Genomic DNA, 15,397 nt, shown 5'->3' on the forward strand with positions numbered 1-15,397 from the left:
AGATGATATTGTGATTATTTTGGTGTATGTAGATGATCTTTTGATCACTGACAACAAGCATAAGCTACTTTGTGATACAATATCATATTTCCAAAGCAGGTTCAAAATGAAGGATCTAGGAGAATTAAAGTTCTTTCTAGGATTTGAATTTGCAAGATCCAATAAGGGAATTCTAATGAGCCAAAGAAAGTATGCCTTAGAGTTGATCTCTGAAGCTGGCCTTAGAGGAGCAAAATCAGCTAGCACACCTATGGAGTTCAATCAATAACTGACTACAGTAGAATATGATTTTTCTTTCAGAGAAGGAAATGCTACTACTGATGAAGTGCTAAGAGATCTTAGTGTTTATCAGAGACTAGTTGGGAAACTGCTATACCTAACTATGACCATACCTGATATCTCATTTGTAGTATTGGTCTTGAGTCAGTTTATGCACTATCCTAAACTTCTCATATGGAAGCAGTATTAAGAGTAGTAAGATACATAAAGCAGGCACCTGGCTTAGGATTTCATATGCCTACAGAAGACTCAAAAGATATGATTGCCTTTTGTGACTCGGACTATGGAGCCTGTGTACAAACAAGAAGATCAGTAACTAGATATTTGGTGAAGTTTGGAAATGTTTTGGTGGCCTGAAAGTCCAAGAAACAAAGTACTGTCTCATAAACTTAGCCGAAGCAGAGGTCAGAAGCATGGCTTCTTGTGCAGCAAAGATCATTTGGTTGATAGGCCTATATGCTGAATTAGGAGTCAAAATCAATTTGTTTGTGAAGCTAGTGTGTGTTAGCAAGGCGGTAATTCAAATTGCCGTCAATCCAATCTTTCATGAGAGAATAAAACATATTAGCATTGACTATCACTTTGTGAGGGAGAAACTATGTGAAGGGGTACTGAAAACTGAACACGTGCATCATGAGGATCATCTAGCAGACTTGCTTACAAAAAGTTTGGGAAGAGCACAACAAGAATATTTGTCAAGTCAACTAGGATTGAAAAATATGTATCAACCATCAACTTGAGGGGAGTGTTGAAGGATTGGATCAATAAGATGATGCTTAACTATGGTTAACTATTATTTTAATGATTAAAAATAGTAGTAAATTAGTTAATGAAGTTAGTTAGTTAGTTGGTTAGTGGTTAGAAGTGTATAAAAAATTGTACATCTAGGACACAAGTTAGTTAGCCAATTTCATTTTTGCTTCTTCAGCTACTTCAATGAAATTGTTCCTTGTTTCCTTACTGCCTTAGGCTTCTCTCTTCATCCCCAGCTCTAAATCGATCGTCCGTGGTAGCTAACCGATCACAAAAGGTTATAGTGAGAGAGTAAGCTAGTGTTTCAAAATTGATTTGATTGAAACTTGATTTTTTTTTAAATTATGTTGAAAAATAGTTTTTGTATATTGAAATTGTGTTTAGATATGCATTTTACTTGGAAAAAAAATTGAAGTTTTGTGAGTAGAAGAAAAAAGTTCACCCAAAAAAATGGCCCAAATCAAGTTTTCGAACTTGAAAATTTTTCTTCTATTTATTTTTTCAAAAATTGATCAATTTCCGTAAACAAATATTTTTTCTGAAAAAATATACTTTTTTTATGACCAAACGTGAGCTAAGTATATCTCTATCATTAATTGAAAATTTCGAATTCGAATTATAAAAATGAAATATGACTTTAATAGAGAAGGTGGTGGAGTGCAAAAAAATTAACAAAAAAAAAAAAGAAGGAGGCTGGCAAGAAAAGAGTGGGATGGAAATAGAGATAAAAGAGTCAGATGTTCCCAGGTCTGCTTTTTATGTGTAGTCACCATCGTTGTTCCCCTTTACTCCAACCCCACACTCCACGCCATTGAAAACGAAAGGGTGAAAATAAAAAATAAAAAGAATCCTTTCTCTTAAGAAAGGTGTATCAGAATTATTTATAGTTAAAATATCAAAAGTATTTGAAAAATCGTAGCGAAAGAGATTATGTATTATATTTGTCTTCTCAAATAATTTCTTCCTCTCATTTGTTTGGGATGTTTAATCGAACACAGAATTCATAAGAAGATTATTACATACATACAGATATATAAGCCCTAACGATGTTAATAATGATAGAAATTGAAAGAGAGAGTATACTGATGATGTCAATGTAAAATGAAAAAAGAAAAGATTTCTCACGCTAAAATACATGGCAAATGACCAAAAGGAAAATGATGCAACGGGTGATTTATATTGATTGGGTGCACATTTTTTATTCCTGCACCACTTCCACAATTCCACTTAAACGAAAATTTAATTTGACGATTTACTACGACACAGGGAACTAAAGTAAAAAGATGGAATAAAAATTTCTGAAAATGGTCAAAATTATTTAATCTAATTAGACAAGGATTAGGATTTAAACTTCAGCCGTTAGAAAATCCGGGTAGAAGTGATCCAAAATTTAGACGGCAAGGACTTAGATCCCGTTTGGACATAAGAATTTTTTCATTTTTCTTAGAAAATTTTTAACTTTTTTTCGAAATCTTTGTTTGTCCATAAAATTTCAATTTTCACTTGAAAATGAATTTTGAAATTTTTAGAAAATTTAAAAAACTTCAAAAAGCTATTTTCAAAATTTTCACTCAGATCATTCACAAAAATTCAAAGGCAACCCAAAATTATATTCATCTCCAAACACAACTCTAATATTCAAATACCATTTTTACTTGATTTTTTCTTACTTTTTTTTTTTAAAAAAAATTTTACAATTCTCATGTCCAAATGCCCACTTAATTGATTTGTACCAAAATTTAACGGACCGTAAAAAGGGTCTATTTCGAATAGGTTAAGGGTATTTTGTCCTTTCCCGTAAAAACAAACAACGCATACTTCATTACAAAAATAACTATTATTTTGTCTCTTTGGAAGGAGAAAAAAAACAACCAAATTGACTCTCTTCTAAAATTAGATCTTCGATTCACGCAAATGATCAAGGTTTACATCAACTTATGATCGATATTTTCTTAGTGATCATTATCATTTAGAGCTAGCTAGACCAAAAATATATCGATGCCACTCGTAATCATTCAATCTTGATTCCCAGTTATTTTTATGACATGACTCAACTGAAAAATCAAGAGGTAAGCACTTTGTTTGAAGTGTAAACATGCTATTACATTTTTGTTGGGACGTCCTCATCTAAAGTACATTGACGCAAGAAATTTAACAAAGTAGTTAAAAGCCATTTGCTTATCCCTTAAATGCAGGCTGTCAATTCTTTAATTCCCAACGCCGAAAAAAGAGGACAAATTTATTTACTGTATTTAGTCAACCTTTCAAGAATTTCCATATATCATGTGTTCCTTCTTTTCTTGTTCTTGTTTAATTTTCATAGCACCATGTTTCAGTAGTGGATAATGTAAAATATACTGGCGAAAACTACTAAAATTTCAATAAATATTAATTTCTGAACTCATAATTTCGAATCTAGAATATTTAGTTCAGCTTTAAAAACTTTAAATACTGAACTTATTCAGTTTAAATTCTAAATCTGAATCCATGTTGGCCTATGTATTTAGGAGAGTGCATGTTGTTTGATTCAAAAGATATCGGAACCTTTTTGAATATATAAATCAATCAAAGAAAATGAAGGGGTAAATCTTGTACAATTAGGGGTCGTTTGGTATGCAAGATAAGGTGTGGGAGTAAAGTTATATCGTATTTTGGTGACGATATAAATTTATCCTGAAATAAATTTATACTGCCAATCAAACATGATATAAATTTAATGCCAAAATTAATCCTGGATATCCTACCTCATTTCACCTTATCTCATCAAACTTGGGTTTATTTTATTTTACCTTCCAAGTAGGATAAATTAGTCCAAAAATTATAATTTCAAAATTATAGTCCCGGGATAATTTAGTTCACCTACCAAACTACCTAGTTCTCATTTAAGGACTAGCAAACATAATCCTATGGACCATACATTTTAAGTTCTTTAGCAATTCGTTTGATATTTATTACTCCTACCTATATTACTTGGAATTTAGCTTGTTAGATTAGCTTTATATCAATAATTGTGTCATCGCAGTCAGGATCAGTACTGCAGTGCAATTTGCATTATTTTTAGGTCTATTTTTTTTCTCTTAGTAATATTATAAGTTGCCTAAAATAGAAAAATGGTGGCGTCACAGTGTGTGGGAGAAGGAAGCACGTAGCGGAGCAGCTGCCATAAATGCCGACAAGTTCCCTCTCTTCCCACCGTTTTACTTTCCTTCCTTTGTTTCCTCATTTTGAAGCACAACCGTTCCTTCCCATTTTTCTTTTGCTCTTTGTCCCTTATATCCGCACACTGTTTGCTGGGACTACAATGTCCATTCTCGATATTATATTTGTCTTTGAAACTAAATGGATAGTCAATTTATGAACTTAATCAATCGCTAGTTAGAAATTTTTTAAGTTTTATGCCCCATATAATTAGTAAGTAAATTGTGTTTAGGTGGGATAAGTGGACCTTTGACTCATAGGGAAATTTTACACGGCTCAAAGAAGGCAAAGCAACAACCAACAACAATAAACCAGTGTAATCTCACATAGTAGGATTTGGGGACGGTAGAGTGAAGGTTAGTGGCTGTTCCCATAGATCCCGGCTCAAAGAAAAATGAAAAAGAAGCAGAAATAACAATTGAAACATCAGCGAGATAGGTGATAAAGTGATCACTTTCGTACTTTCTGTAAGATAGTTTGTTATTCAAGTTGGGAAGTGGGTTGATCCCACATCGGAACAGAGAAGGCAGTTTTGAAGCCTTTTAAGCACTTGTCCATTTTATGTCTTTGATTTAGGACACATACTTTTAAGTGTGTGCAATTAAGTACACTATATATTTATATATTATAATCAAAGACTTGGACTTAGGCTTGGGGCTTGGGCGCGGACCGGGTCGGATCCTAAAATTAATTATTTTATTTTGTGACTGAAAAATTAAATTTATTTGAATTTTAAATTCAAAATTCTAATAAATAGTTATGTATGTTATGAAAGGGTCCAACCGAATATGACTGTTTGTGAAACAAGACATCTTTTCTGAAAGGGTCTGTTGGCTGCCTATAAATACACAAGAATTTCCAACGAAGTAGTATAGAAAATCACAAGTCTTATTTCAGGCTTTGTTGTATCCTAAAGAGAATCGTTTTGTATTTCCCTAAATTAGTATACAAGCGATAACTCTTTAAGGACAGTCGATTTTCACGCCTCAAAGCCATTTTTGTTTATTATTTTCTAACACTTTCTTCTTTTTACCACGGATAGGTCAGCGAAGCCTGAGCGGGCGCGGAGAAGGAAATGTTGAACTTTAAGCATTGGGCTTTAAAGACTTTAAGTATTGGAGTGTGAATTGGGAAATGGTGGGAAATAAAATGGAGGGAAATGAAAATTTGAATCAAGTGAGCTTTTGTCATGAACTTTGTACCACATTGGTGAAAGACAATTACACTTGTGTGTATAAATATAGGATCACTTCTTAGAGCTCTTAAAAGGAGTTGAAGAGAATGAACCCTCGCGCCGTCATCGTCGCTCGCTCGGCTCGGCTTCGGCTTCGGCTTCGGCTTCGGATTTGTCAAATGATCGATAAAATTATTTTTTGGACAAAATTTATTTAATTAATTATTTAATAATTAATTAAATGCCAGATCACTGCTGAAGATTCAGAAGTATAGTCTGGCCGCGGTCCTGGCGTAACCGCGGTAGGACCGCGCCAGAACCCTTCTGCAGATTCAGAGGACCACTCTGGCCACGGTCCTGGTGTAACCGCGGTAGGACCGCGGCGGGCGGCAGAAACTTCTGAAAAGGCACCTTTTCCAGAACAAACATCACACCTCTTCCAATAATTGCCTATAAATTCTGAGGCATGGCTTCAGTTTTGAGATACCAAAAACATTACAGAACTTCCTTCTTTCTGAAAATACTGCATCCTAATTCGCAGTCTCTCTCTCTCTCAAATTCGTAAGTGTGATTTTGCTTCGTTCTTTGAGTTCGTTGGTATCCTGCAGTTTGTATTGCCACTGTTGCAGGAATGTTTATTCCGTTTCATCCTGAGAGGATTTAATCCATTACTTTGGCAACGTGTGAGGGGGTTAAAATTCCTTAAGGACGCACAAACAAATTGTGGACTCGGAATATTTCTTATAGTTTATATATTCTATTTCTTCTTCCTCTTGTTTTTTCCTTAACAGTGTTGATTTTGGTTAATACACGTTGCCTAACAGCTTAAGGAATTTTAGTAAAATCCGGCAGCGTGGTTTTGCACTGTTATTGCTGCGTTGGTTCTTGCATTGTTATTGCTGCGTTTTCTGGACTACAGCGGGTCTTTGTGTTTAATTGTGTTTGCTGCAGGTTTTGTTTAAATTCTGCAGGTGTTTGTCTAATTTTGAAACGATTTAAAGGAAAAAAAATATTGTGATTTGGAATAAAGGAAAAAGGAACATCGTTTACTGCCGCTTCATATTTTGTTGTTCCTTGAAATTTGTTTTGTTTAAAAATAAAGGAAAAAGTAACAAAATCGTTTACTGTTGCTTCTATCCAATTTGGTTTCAATCGTTTCTTGCTTCTGATTGGTTAAAACTGTTATCTATATTTTGTATACTGGTTTGGAGACTAAAGCCTTCGTGCTTTCTACTCCAATAATTATTCTGTTTGGTTTAAAGTATAACAAAACTTTACCGGAATAAGAAACGTAGGGGTTTGAAGTATATAAAAACTTCACCATTATTACGTGTTGTGTGTTTGGTTTGGTATTCAGTTTGAAGATATTAACGCTTCACTGATTTAACAAAGTTCTGTTTGTTTCCAACTCTACAGAAACATGTCGAATGAAAACCAAACTAATGAAAATGTTGCGGGAACGGGTGCTACTATTACGAGTGTTGCTGCCTCGTCAAGCCGTTCAACTCCTGCTCATGCTATGGCACCAGCAGAAAAACCCGGGAAAGTTTTCCGGTATTGACTTCAAACGTTGGCAAATGAAGATGCTCTTCTATCTGACTACGTTGAGTTTGCAGCGATTCATCAAGGAGGATCCTCCGGTCCTGGCTGAAGGCACTCCGGATGACGAACGATTTGTGGTAACTGAAGCATGGAAACATTCTGATTTCTTGGGCAAAAACTACATTTTGAGTTGTTTGGAAGATAGCTTGTACAATATCTATAGTGTCATGGAAACTTCAAAAACATTACGGAATGCGCTTGAGAAGAAGTACAAGACTGAGGATGCCAGCCTTAAGAAGTTCGTAGCTGCAAGTTTTTTGGATTTCAAGATGATTGACACTAGGTCGGTCATAACTCAAGTCCAAGAATTACAAGTCATTGTGCATGATCTCCTTACTGAAGGTATGACCCGAATCAATAATTTTATTAATAAGATTTATCGTGTTATTAATTATGAATTTATTATTGAAGGTATGGTCATAAATGAGGCATTTCAAGTTCGCCGCTTTCATTAAGAAGTTACCTCCGTTGTGGAAGGACTTTAAGAACTATCTAAAACACAAGCGGAAGGAGATGACACTTGAAGACTTGATTATTCGTTTGAGGATAGAAGAAGACAACAAAAATGCTGAAAAGAAGTCACGTGGAAACTCGACAATAATAAGGGCTAACATTGTTGAGGAGGCGCCACAAAATAAGAAGAGAAAGAACGCTTCTGGACCAAAGAATTACCCAAGCAAGAAAAAGTTTAAGGGTAATTGCCACAACTGTGGAAAATCTGGGCATAAGGCCGTGGATTGTCGTGCACCAAAGAATGATAAGAAGAAGAAGAATCAAGCTAACATGGTTGAAAATGCTGAAGAAATGGAGGACTTGTGTGCAATGTTGTCTGAATGCAACTTGGTAGGAAATCCTAAAGAATGGTGGATTGATTCTGGCACCCGCCATGTTTGTGCTAACAAGGAGTTATTTTCTTCCTATGCCCCCGCAGGACCCGACGAGACAATTTTCATGGGAAATTCGTCTACAGCCAAAATTGAAGGAGTTGGCAAGATTGCGTTGAAGATGACGTCGGAAAAAATTGTGACTCTAAACCAAGTTCTCCATGTTTCAGAAATTCGCAAGAATTTTGTGTCTACCTCACTTCTTGTCAAGAATGGATTCAAATGTATTTTTGTTTCTAATAGTGTTGTACTAAGTAAGAATGATGTGTATGTAGGAAAAGGTTACCTGAATGAGGGCTTTTTTAAGCTAAATGTAATAGCAGTTCCTATCAATAAAGTTAATGCTTCTTCTTACTTACTTGAGTCAAACACTTTATGGCATGCACGCTTAGGTCACGTCAACTTCAAAACATTGCGAAAAATGATAAATTTAGAAGTATTGCCAAAATTTGATTGCATTAATTCTAAATGTCAAATATGTGTGGAATCAAAGTATGTTAAGCATCCTTATAAGTCCGTTGAAAGGAATTCAAGTCCTTTAGACTTAATTCACACAGATATTTACGACATGAAGTCAACACCATCTCGCGGTGGGAAAAAGTATTTTATTACTTTTATTGACGATAGCACGAGATATTGCTATGTTTATTTACTTAATAGTAAAGATGAGGCAATTGATGCTTTCAAGCAATACAAGAGTGAAGTTGAAACACAACTAAACAAAAAGATCAAAATGATAAGAAGTGATAGGGGTGGCGAATATGAATCTCCTTTTGAAGAAATATGTTTGGAAAATGGCATTATTCACCAAACAACTGCCCCTTACTCTCCACAATCTAATGGAATTGCGGAGAGAAAGAATCAAACGTTGAAAGAGATGATGAATGCGTTGTTGATAAGCTCTGGTTTACCACAGAACTTGTGGGGGAAGCAATACTTACAGCTAACCGAATAATCAACTGTGTACCTCGTAGTAAAACACAGTCCATTCCTTATGAAAAATGGAAAGGAAGGAAGCCCAACTTGAAATACTTCAAAGTGTGGGGGTGTTTAGCTAAGGTACAAGTTCCTAAAACTAAAAGGGTTAAGATAGGTCCAACAACGGTTGATTGTGTATTTATTGGATATGTAACCAATAACAAGGCATATCGTTTTCTGGTTCATAAATCAGAAAATCCTGAGATTCACGTTAATACGATAATAGAATCAGATAATGCTGAATTCATTGAAACTATTTATCCGTATAAAAAGGAAAGTGAATTGACCTACCAAAAGTCAAAACGACCTCGGGAGGAAATAATAAATGGTATGCCAAATGAGGAAAATCCGAGAAGAAGTAAACGTCAATGGACATCTACTTCATTCGGTCCAGATTTTCTGACTTTCCTGCTAGAAAATGAGCGTCGTACCTTCAAGGAAGCAATGTCTTCCTCAAAAGCACAATATTGGAAAGAAGTTGTCAATAGTGAAATAGAATCCATATTGAGCAACCATACCTGGGAATTGGTTGATCTTCCTTCAGGTAACAAAACATTGGGTTCTAAATGGATTTCAAAGAAGAAAATAAAAGACGATGGTACTATTGACAAATACAAGGCAAGACTTGTTGTAAAAGGACTAAACAGCGAGAAGGTCTTGACTATTTTGACACATACTCGTCGGTAACAAGAATTACATCCATTCGGATGCTGATAGCATTAGCCGCCTTGTATGGTCTTCAAATCCATCAAATGGATGTAAAAACTGCCTTCTTAAATTGTAATCTAGAGGAAGAAATTTACATGAACCAACCTGAAGGGTTTGTGGTTTCGAAAAAAGAAAAGAAGGTGTGTCGACTTGTTAAGTCCCTTTATGGACTAAAACAAGCACCTAAGCAATGACATGCGAAATTTGACCAAACAATGTTGTCAAATGGCTTTAAGATTAATGAATGTGATAGGTGTGTTTACATTAAGAACATTCCAAATCATATAGTAATTGTTTGCTTATATGTTGATGATATGCTAATAATGAGCAAAGACATTGCCGACATTCAAGCTACTAAGCGTATGCTTGCTAGTAAGTTTGATATGAAAGACTTAGGAGTTGCCAATGTAATTCTAGGAATTAAAATCCAGAGGACTCCTCAGGGTCTAGCTTTGTCTCAATCACATTACGTGAAAATAGTACTTGAAAAATTTAAACACTTGGAATTTAGAAGTGCAAGAACTCCAATTGACTTAAACCGTCATCTTATAAAGAATAAAGGTGAAAGCACGTCTCAATTGGAGTATGCTCGTGTATTGGGAAGCTTAATGTATATCATGAACTGTACACATCCTGATATAGCTTGTGCAATAAGTAAACTTAGTCGATTCACAAGTAATCCCAACAAACATCATTGGGTGGCAATGAAACGAGATTTGGGATATTTGGAATATGCATAAGACTACGCTTTACATTACAATAAATATCCTGCGGTTATCGAAGGATATAGTGATGCGAATTGGATAACCGGCTCAACAGAAACAAAGTCTACAAGTGGATATATTTTTATTGTTGGTGGAGGAGCAGTATCTTGGAAGTCTTCCAAACAGACGTGCATCGCTCGCTCTACAATGGAATCAGAGTTTATAGCTTTGGATAAGGCCGACGAAGAAGCAGAATGGCTTCGAAATTTCTTAGAAGACATTCCGTTCTGGCCAAAACCTTTGGCTCCTATATGCATACATTGCGATAGTGAGGCTGCAATAGGACGGGCAGGGAACGTTATGTATAACGGAAAGTCACGTCATATACGACGAAGACATAACACCGTTAGACAACTACTTTCTAGTGGAATTATCACTATTGATTATGTAAGATCAAAGGATAATGTGGCGGATCCGCTTACAAAAGGCTTAACTAGAGAGGGAGTTGAGAAATCATCTAAGGGAATGGGACTATGGCCGAGGACAAGTCAACATGGCGGTAACTCTACCTAGAATTTTGGATATTCCGAGATCTAGGTTCAAGGAGCTCAAACAAAGTTGTGATTGACCGGTTCAACTTTGTCAAAGTAAAGTCTTTGGTCCCTTCTCGTGATGAAGACAATGTTCAGTTACAAGGATAGAACTTTACACGTTCTTTAATGATTACCTAAGTTTGATGTGGTATTTATCAAATAGTGTCAATCTAGAGGATTACATGTTTAGGAATCACCTATGTAAGTGTGAAGTGGAAGCCGCTTCAATGAGAATTCTGTAAGGCCAATTCTCTACGCATTTATGAAACCAGGAGGTGTTCATGGCTGAAACGAACACAACAATGAGAACCAAAAGACGGTTAAGGGTTGATTGTGAGACATATGGTTGTCTAGGTATACACTAAAGTTCGACGGTTCAAAAATATCAAATCTACCGATTGACCGAGTATATCCGACATATGTTCACTACGGAAAGTTCAAAGGGAAACCTACTTATCCAGATGCAATTAATCCTTACTTGCAAATCACACAACTTTCGTCGATGATCATTCTTGTTACAGTCATTCCCATTCATGTGGGGGATCCGGAGCGGGAGATTGTGGTTTCGAGTCCCACCGTGATCGCCACTGTTAGGCAACGTGTATTAACCAAAATCAACACTGTTAAGGAAAAAACAAGAGGAAGAAGAAATAGAATATATAAACTATAAGAAATATTCCGAGTCCACAATTTGCTTGTGCGTCCTTAAGGAATTTTAACCCCTTCACACGTTGTCAAGGTAATGGATTAAATCCTCCCAGGATGAAACGGAATAAACATTCCTTCAACAGTGGCAATACAAACTGCAGGATACCAACAAACTCAAAGAACGGAACAAAATCACACTTACGAATTTGAGAGAGAGAGACTGCGAATTAGAATGCAGTATTTTCAGAAAGAAGGAAGTTCTGTAATGTTTTTGGTATCTCAAAACCGAAGCCATGCCTCAGAATTTATAGGCAATTATTGGAAGAGGTGTGATGTTTGTTTTGGAAAAGGTGCCTTTTCAGAAGTTTCTGCCGCCTAACTATACTTCTGAATCTTCAGTAGTGATATGACATTTAATTAATTATTAAATAATTAATTAAATAAATTTTGTCCAAAAAATAATCTTATCAATCATTTGACAAATTCGAAGCCGAAGCCGAGCGAGCAACGACGGCGACGCGAGGGTTCATTCTTTTCAACTCCTTTTAAGAGCTCTAAGAAGTGATCCTATATTTATACACACAAGTGTAGTTGTCTTTTACTAATGTGGTACAAAGTTCATGACAAAAGCTCACTTAATTCAAATTTTCATTTCCCTCCATTTTATTTCCCACCATTTCCCAATTCACACTCCAATGCTTAAAGTCTTTAAAGCCCAATGCTTAAAGTTCAACGGAAAAGGCCAATGGAGATAAAATAATCGAAACAAATGAATGAAACAAGGCAAAGATCTACCCAAAAAGAAGAAAAAAAAACACAAAATCCGGACCCCAGATATAAATGGTAAAGAGCTTTGTCTAAATTAACCACACTAATTAAAACCTTAGAGCTTCAAAAATAAAGATTAATTTTAATAAGATACAATGGAATTTAGTTTTTCCAAAGGTACAGGCTTTTTGCAGGTGTATAAGACGTCACTAAACTGAAATACTGAGCAGACACGCCATCTTATTTTCCATTCTCGTGCTTACTCTAAAGTAATTTCAGTGACCCTTCACTTTTACCTCCATTGGCAAAAAAATGTTCTGATTGCCAGGGAGGAGCATTCATGTTTGATGCTCTCCCCCTAGGGAGCACATGTTTTACTATCCCAACTCCAGTAAAAATCCATCTTTTTACCCCTCCCATTAATTACCTCACATAAAAGTTAAAGAAAATAATGGAGTATTAGGGTTTTGAGAGAGAGAAAATTATATAAGCAAGAATCAAGTTAAAAAGACCATCTTTTTTATTCTTTATCTTTTGCAGGTTGGGTAATTTATGTCCACACCTTAGCTCTTTCTCTTATCTTCTCTTCTGATCATCATCTTTCTCATCACTAATCATTTTCAGTCTCTTTTTTCTCTCCCTTTGTCCCCTCCCTCTCACTGTCTAATTCTTTTATATACACCTCTCACTATCTAATTCTTTTATATACAACCCCACTTTTAGATCTAATTTCTTTGAGGGGTGATGTAGATTTTTTTCTTGTAGTCAAATTCCAATAATTACATAATATATATAGCCAGCTATATAATTATAAAGTAAAAAAGGGTGTAGGTTGGGAGGGTGATTGAAGAGAGAGTGATGGAATTTGATGAAGAACATGAGGAGCAAGAAGAGGAAATTGGAAATATTCACCAAATATCATCAGCTGCGGCGACTGTGAATTACCAAACACAAGGAAATAATTCAGTTAGAGGAGTTGAAGAAGGTGTTTCCACTACTGTTAGAAAAAGTAGTGTTAGGTATAGAGAGTGCTTGAAAAATCATGCTGTGGGCATAGGTGGACATGCTGTAGATGGCTGCGGAGATTTTATGCCCGCCGGCGAAGAAGGTATTAATGTTGAAGGCATATGACTATCTCATTTATAAGCTTAAATTGTTAGAAAATGTATAGTTTTAATTGCTAATTACATTTGTCTTAACACATCCTTCACGTGTGATTTCTTAGTCACTTACTTATATTATGTCGCAACAGGTACTATGGATGCTTTGAAATGTGCAGCCTGCAATTGCCACCGGAATTTCCACCGGAAAGAGGTTGAAGGAGAGGTATTCCACCATACCCCACCACCCCACCTAACCCACCACCACCCCCAACCCCATCATTCCCACCATCCCCAATTTTCTCCCTACACTTCCTACCGAACCCCTCACCACCCATCTGGGTACCTACACGTCAACCCACCACCCCATCAAAGACCCTTAGCACTACCATCAACTTCTAGAGAAGATGAAGATATGTCGAACCCGAGTAGTAGTGGGGGTGGGGGAAGTGGTGGGGTGGGTGGTTCATCAAGAAAGAGGTTTAGGACAAAGTTCACAGCAGACCAAAAGGATAAAATGTTGGCATTTGCTGAAAGATTGGGGTGGCGTATGCAAAAGCAAGATGAGGCATTAGTGCAGCAGTTTTGTGCCGAGACAAATGTTCAGCGCCATGTTTTCAAAGTTTGGATGCACAACAACAAGCACACTCTTGGTAAAAAACCCTAAAAACATTTTCTTGATCACTATTTTGCTTTTCACCTTTTTATGGCTAATTAAAAAGAAAACATCTATTTGATGGAGGAGCAAAATGGGAAGACGGCAGCTAGCTAGATATAATATCACTAGCCAAGGATTTGTTGTAAGAGGTTACTTAATTAACTTTTTGTTAGGGTTAATTCCTAGCTAGACATTTTTAGTCACCTTGGTTTTTCTTTATTTATTCTCTTTATGAAATTCCATTTGTCCACTTTAAATTCCATCTGATTTTTTTTGTACGTGTTCTTGGGGCATTTTCTGTGCAATTAATGATGATTTCTAGCTAGTAGGTCAACCATTGCACATTTCTTCGTGTTAATCTTGATATTTATTAAATCTTGTAAAATATTATGAAGCTATATATGTGTTTCTTTTTGGCATTTTCTTGATACATCAGCTAGCTAGATTGTTAGTACTATTATCGTATGATCAGATTGGTGAATGAAGAATTAAGGGATGAATTTGTGGGAAGAAAAATTGGTACGTGTTCAACATGCAAAGGTTACAGTTTGTAAGTCGGGTTTATTTTCCCCATATTCTGTCAATATTTCTCTTCTTCACATGCTCCATTGCGGGCGGGCTTAATTACTTTTAGCACTCTTCAAAGCTTTTGTTTTGTTTTCCATACTGCAGAATTAAATTCCTTCTCAACTTGCTCTTTCATTTACATCTGCATTTTGTTTTTCAATAGTCTTAAAAGATAAGATTATACTCCTACATGGTTATTAAAAGCTGCTGTGCTGACCTTGGCTGCAAAGTGCAAACAAATTTATAGCATAGGGTATTACTAGTTCTTCAATACTCACCTTATTTCCTCCTTCATCTACCTTCTTAATAAATACCCCTTTCTCTGCTTTCATGGAAGGAGAATTTTTTTTTTTAAAGCTAGAGTAGAAAGGTAAATTAGCTCATTCAAATGCTATGTTGAAAGATTATACCGTGTATAAGATAAAATATTACTTGTTATTGATTAAAAATAGACTTTGAACAATCTTGCGTAGTCCATTGGCAAAGGTTGTTCAAATTTTAACATCCTTATTGAATTTTATGGTTTCGTCACTACTGTATTAGTAGAGTTTATAATAGGATCGTAGGATGGTCTTAAATATCTTACTTTTAAGTGGTATCGCTTCTTCATGCATTTGGTAGTTAAAAAACTTATTCACTTCTATGGAGCATCTTAATTCCGTAAGCTATATTACATTGTATATGTGAGTGTTTATGGGGTTTGAATCTTCCTAACTTATATTGTTTACATGTGTTTACCCTTAAAACAGATAACCATTAAATTTATACGTGGTTTTAAGGACA

At 35.6% G+C, this 15,397-nt stretch overlaps 1 protein-coding gene across 1 annotated transcript; it reads left to right on the forward strand.

The window, feature by feature from the left end:
• The first annotated feature begins 12,801 nt into the window (after nt 1–12,801).
• Nucleotides 12,802–14,325, forward strand: LOC107820239 (zinc-finger homeodomain protein 2). Its single transcript, XM_075232728.1, has 2 exons — nt 12,802–13,397; nt 13,542–14,325. Exons 1-2 carry the CDS (start codon nt 13,148–13,150, stop codon nt 14,054–14,056), a joined length of 765 nt encoding a protein of 254 aa, XP_075088829.1. The 5' UTR covers nt 12,802–13,147; the 3' UTR covers nt 14,057–14,325.
• Nucleotides 14,326–15,397: the final 1,072 nt, after the last annotated feature.

This window comes from Nicotiana tabacum, chromosome 16, assembly GCF_000715075.1.
Source record: "Nicotiana tabacum cultivar K326 chromosome 16, ASM71507v2, whole genome shotgun sequence".
Classification (NCBI taxonomy): Eukaryota; Viridiplantae; Streptophyta; class Magnoliopsida; order Solanales; family Solanaceae; genus Nicotiana; species Nicotiana tabacum.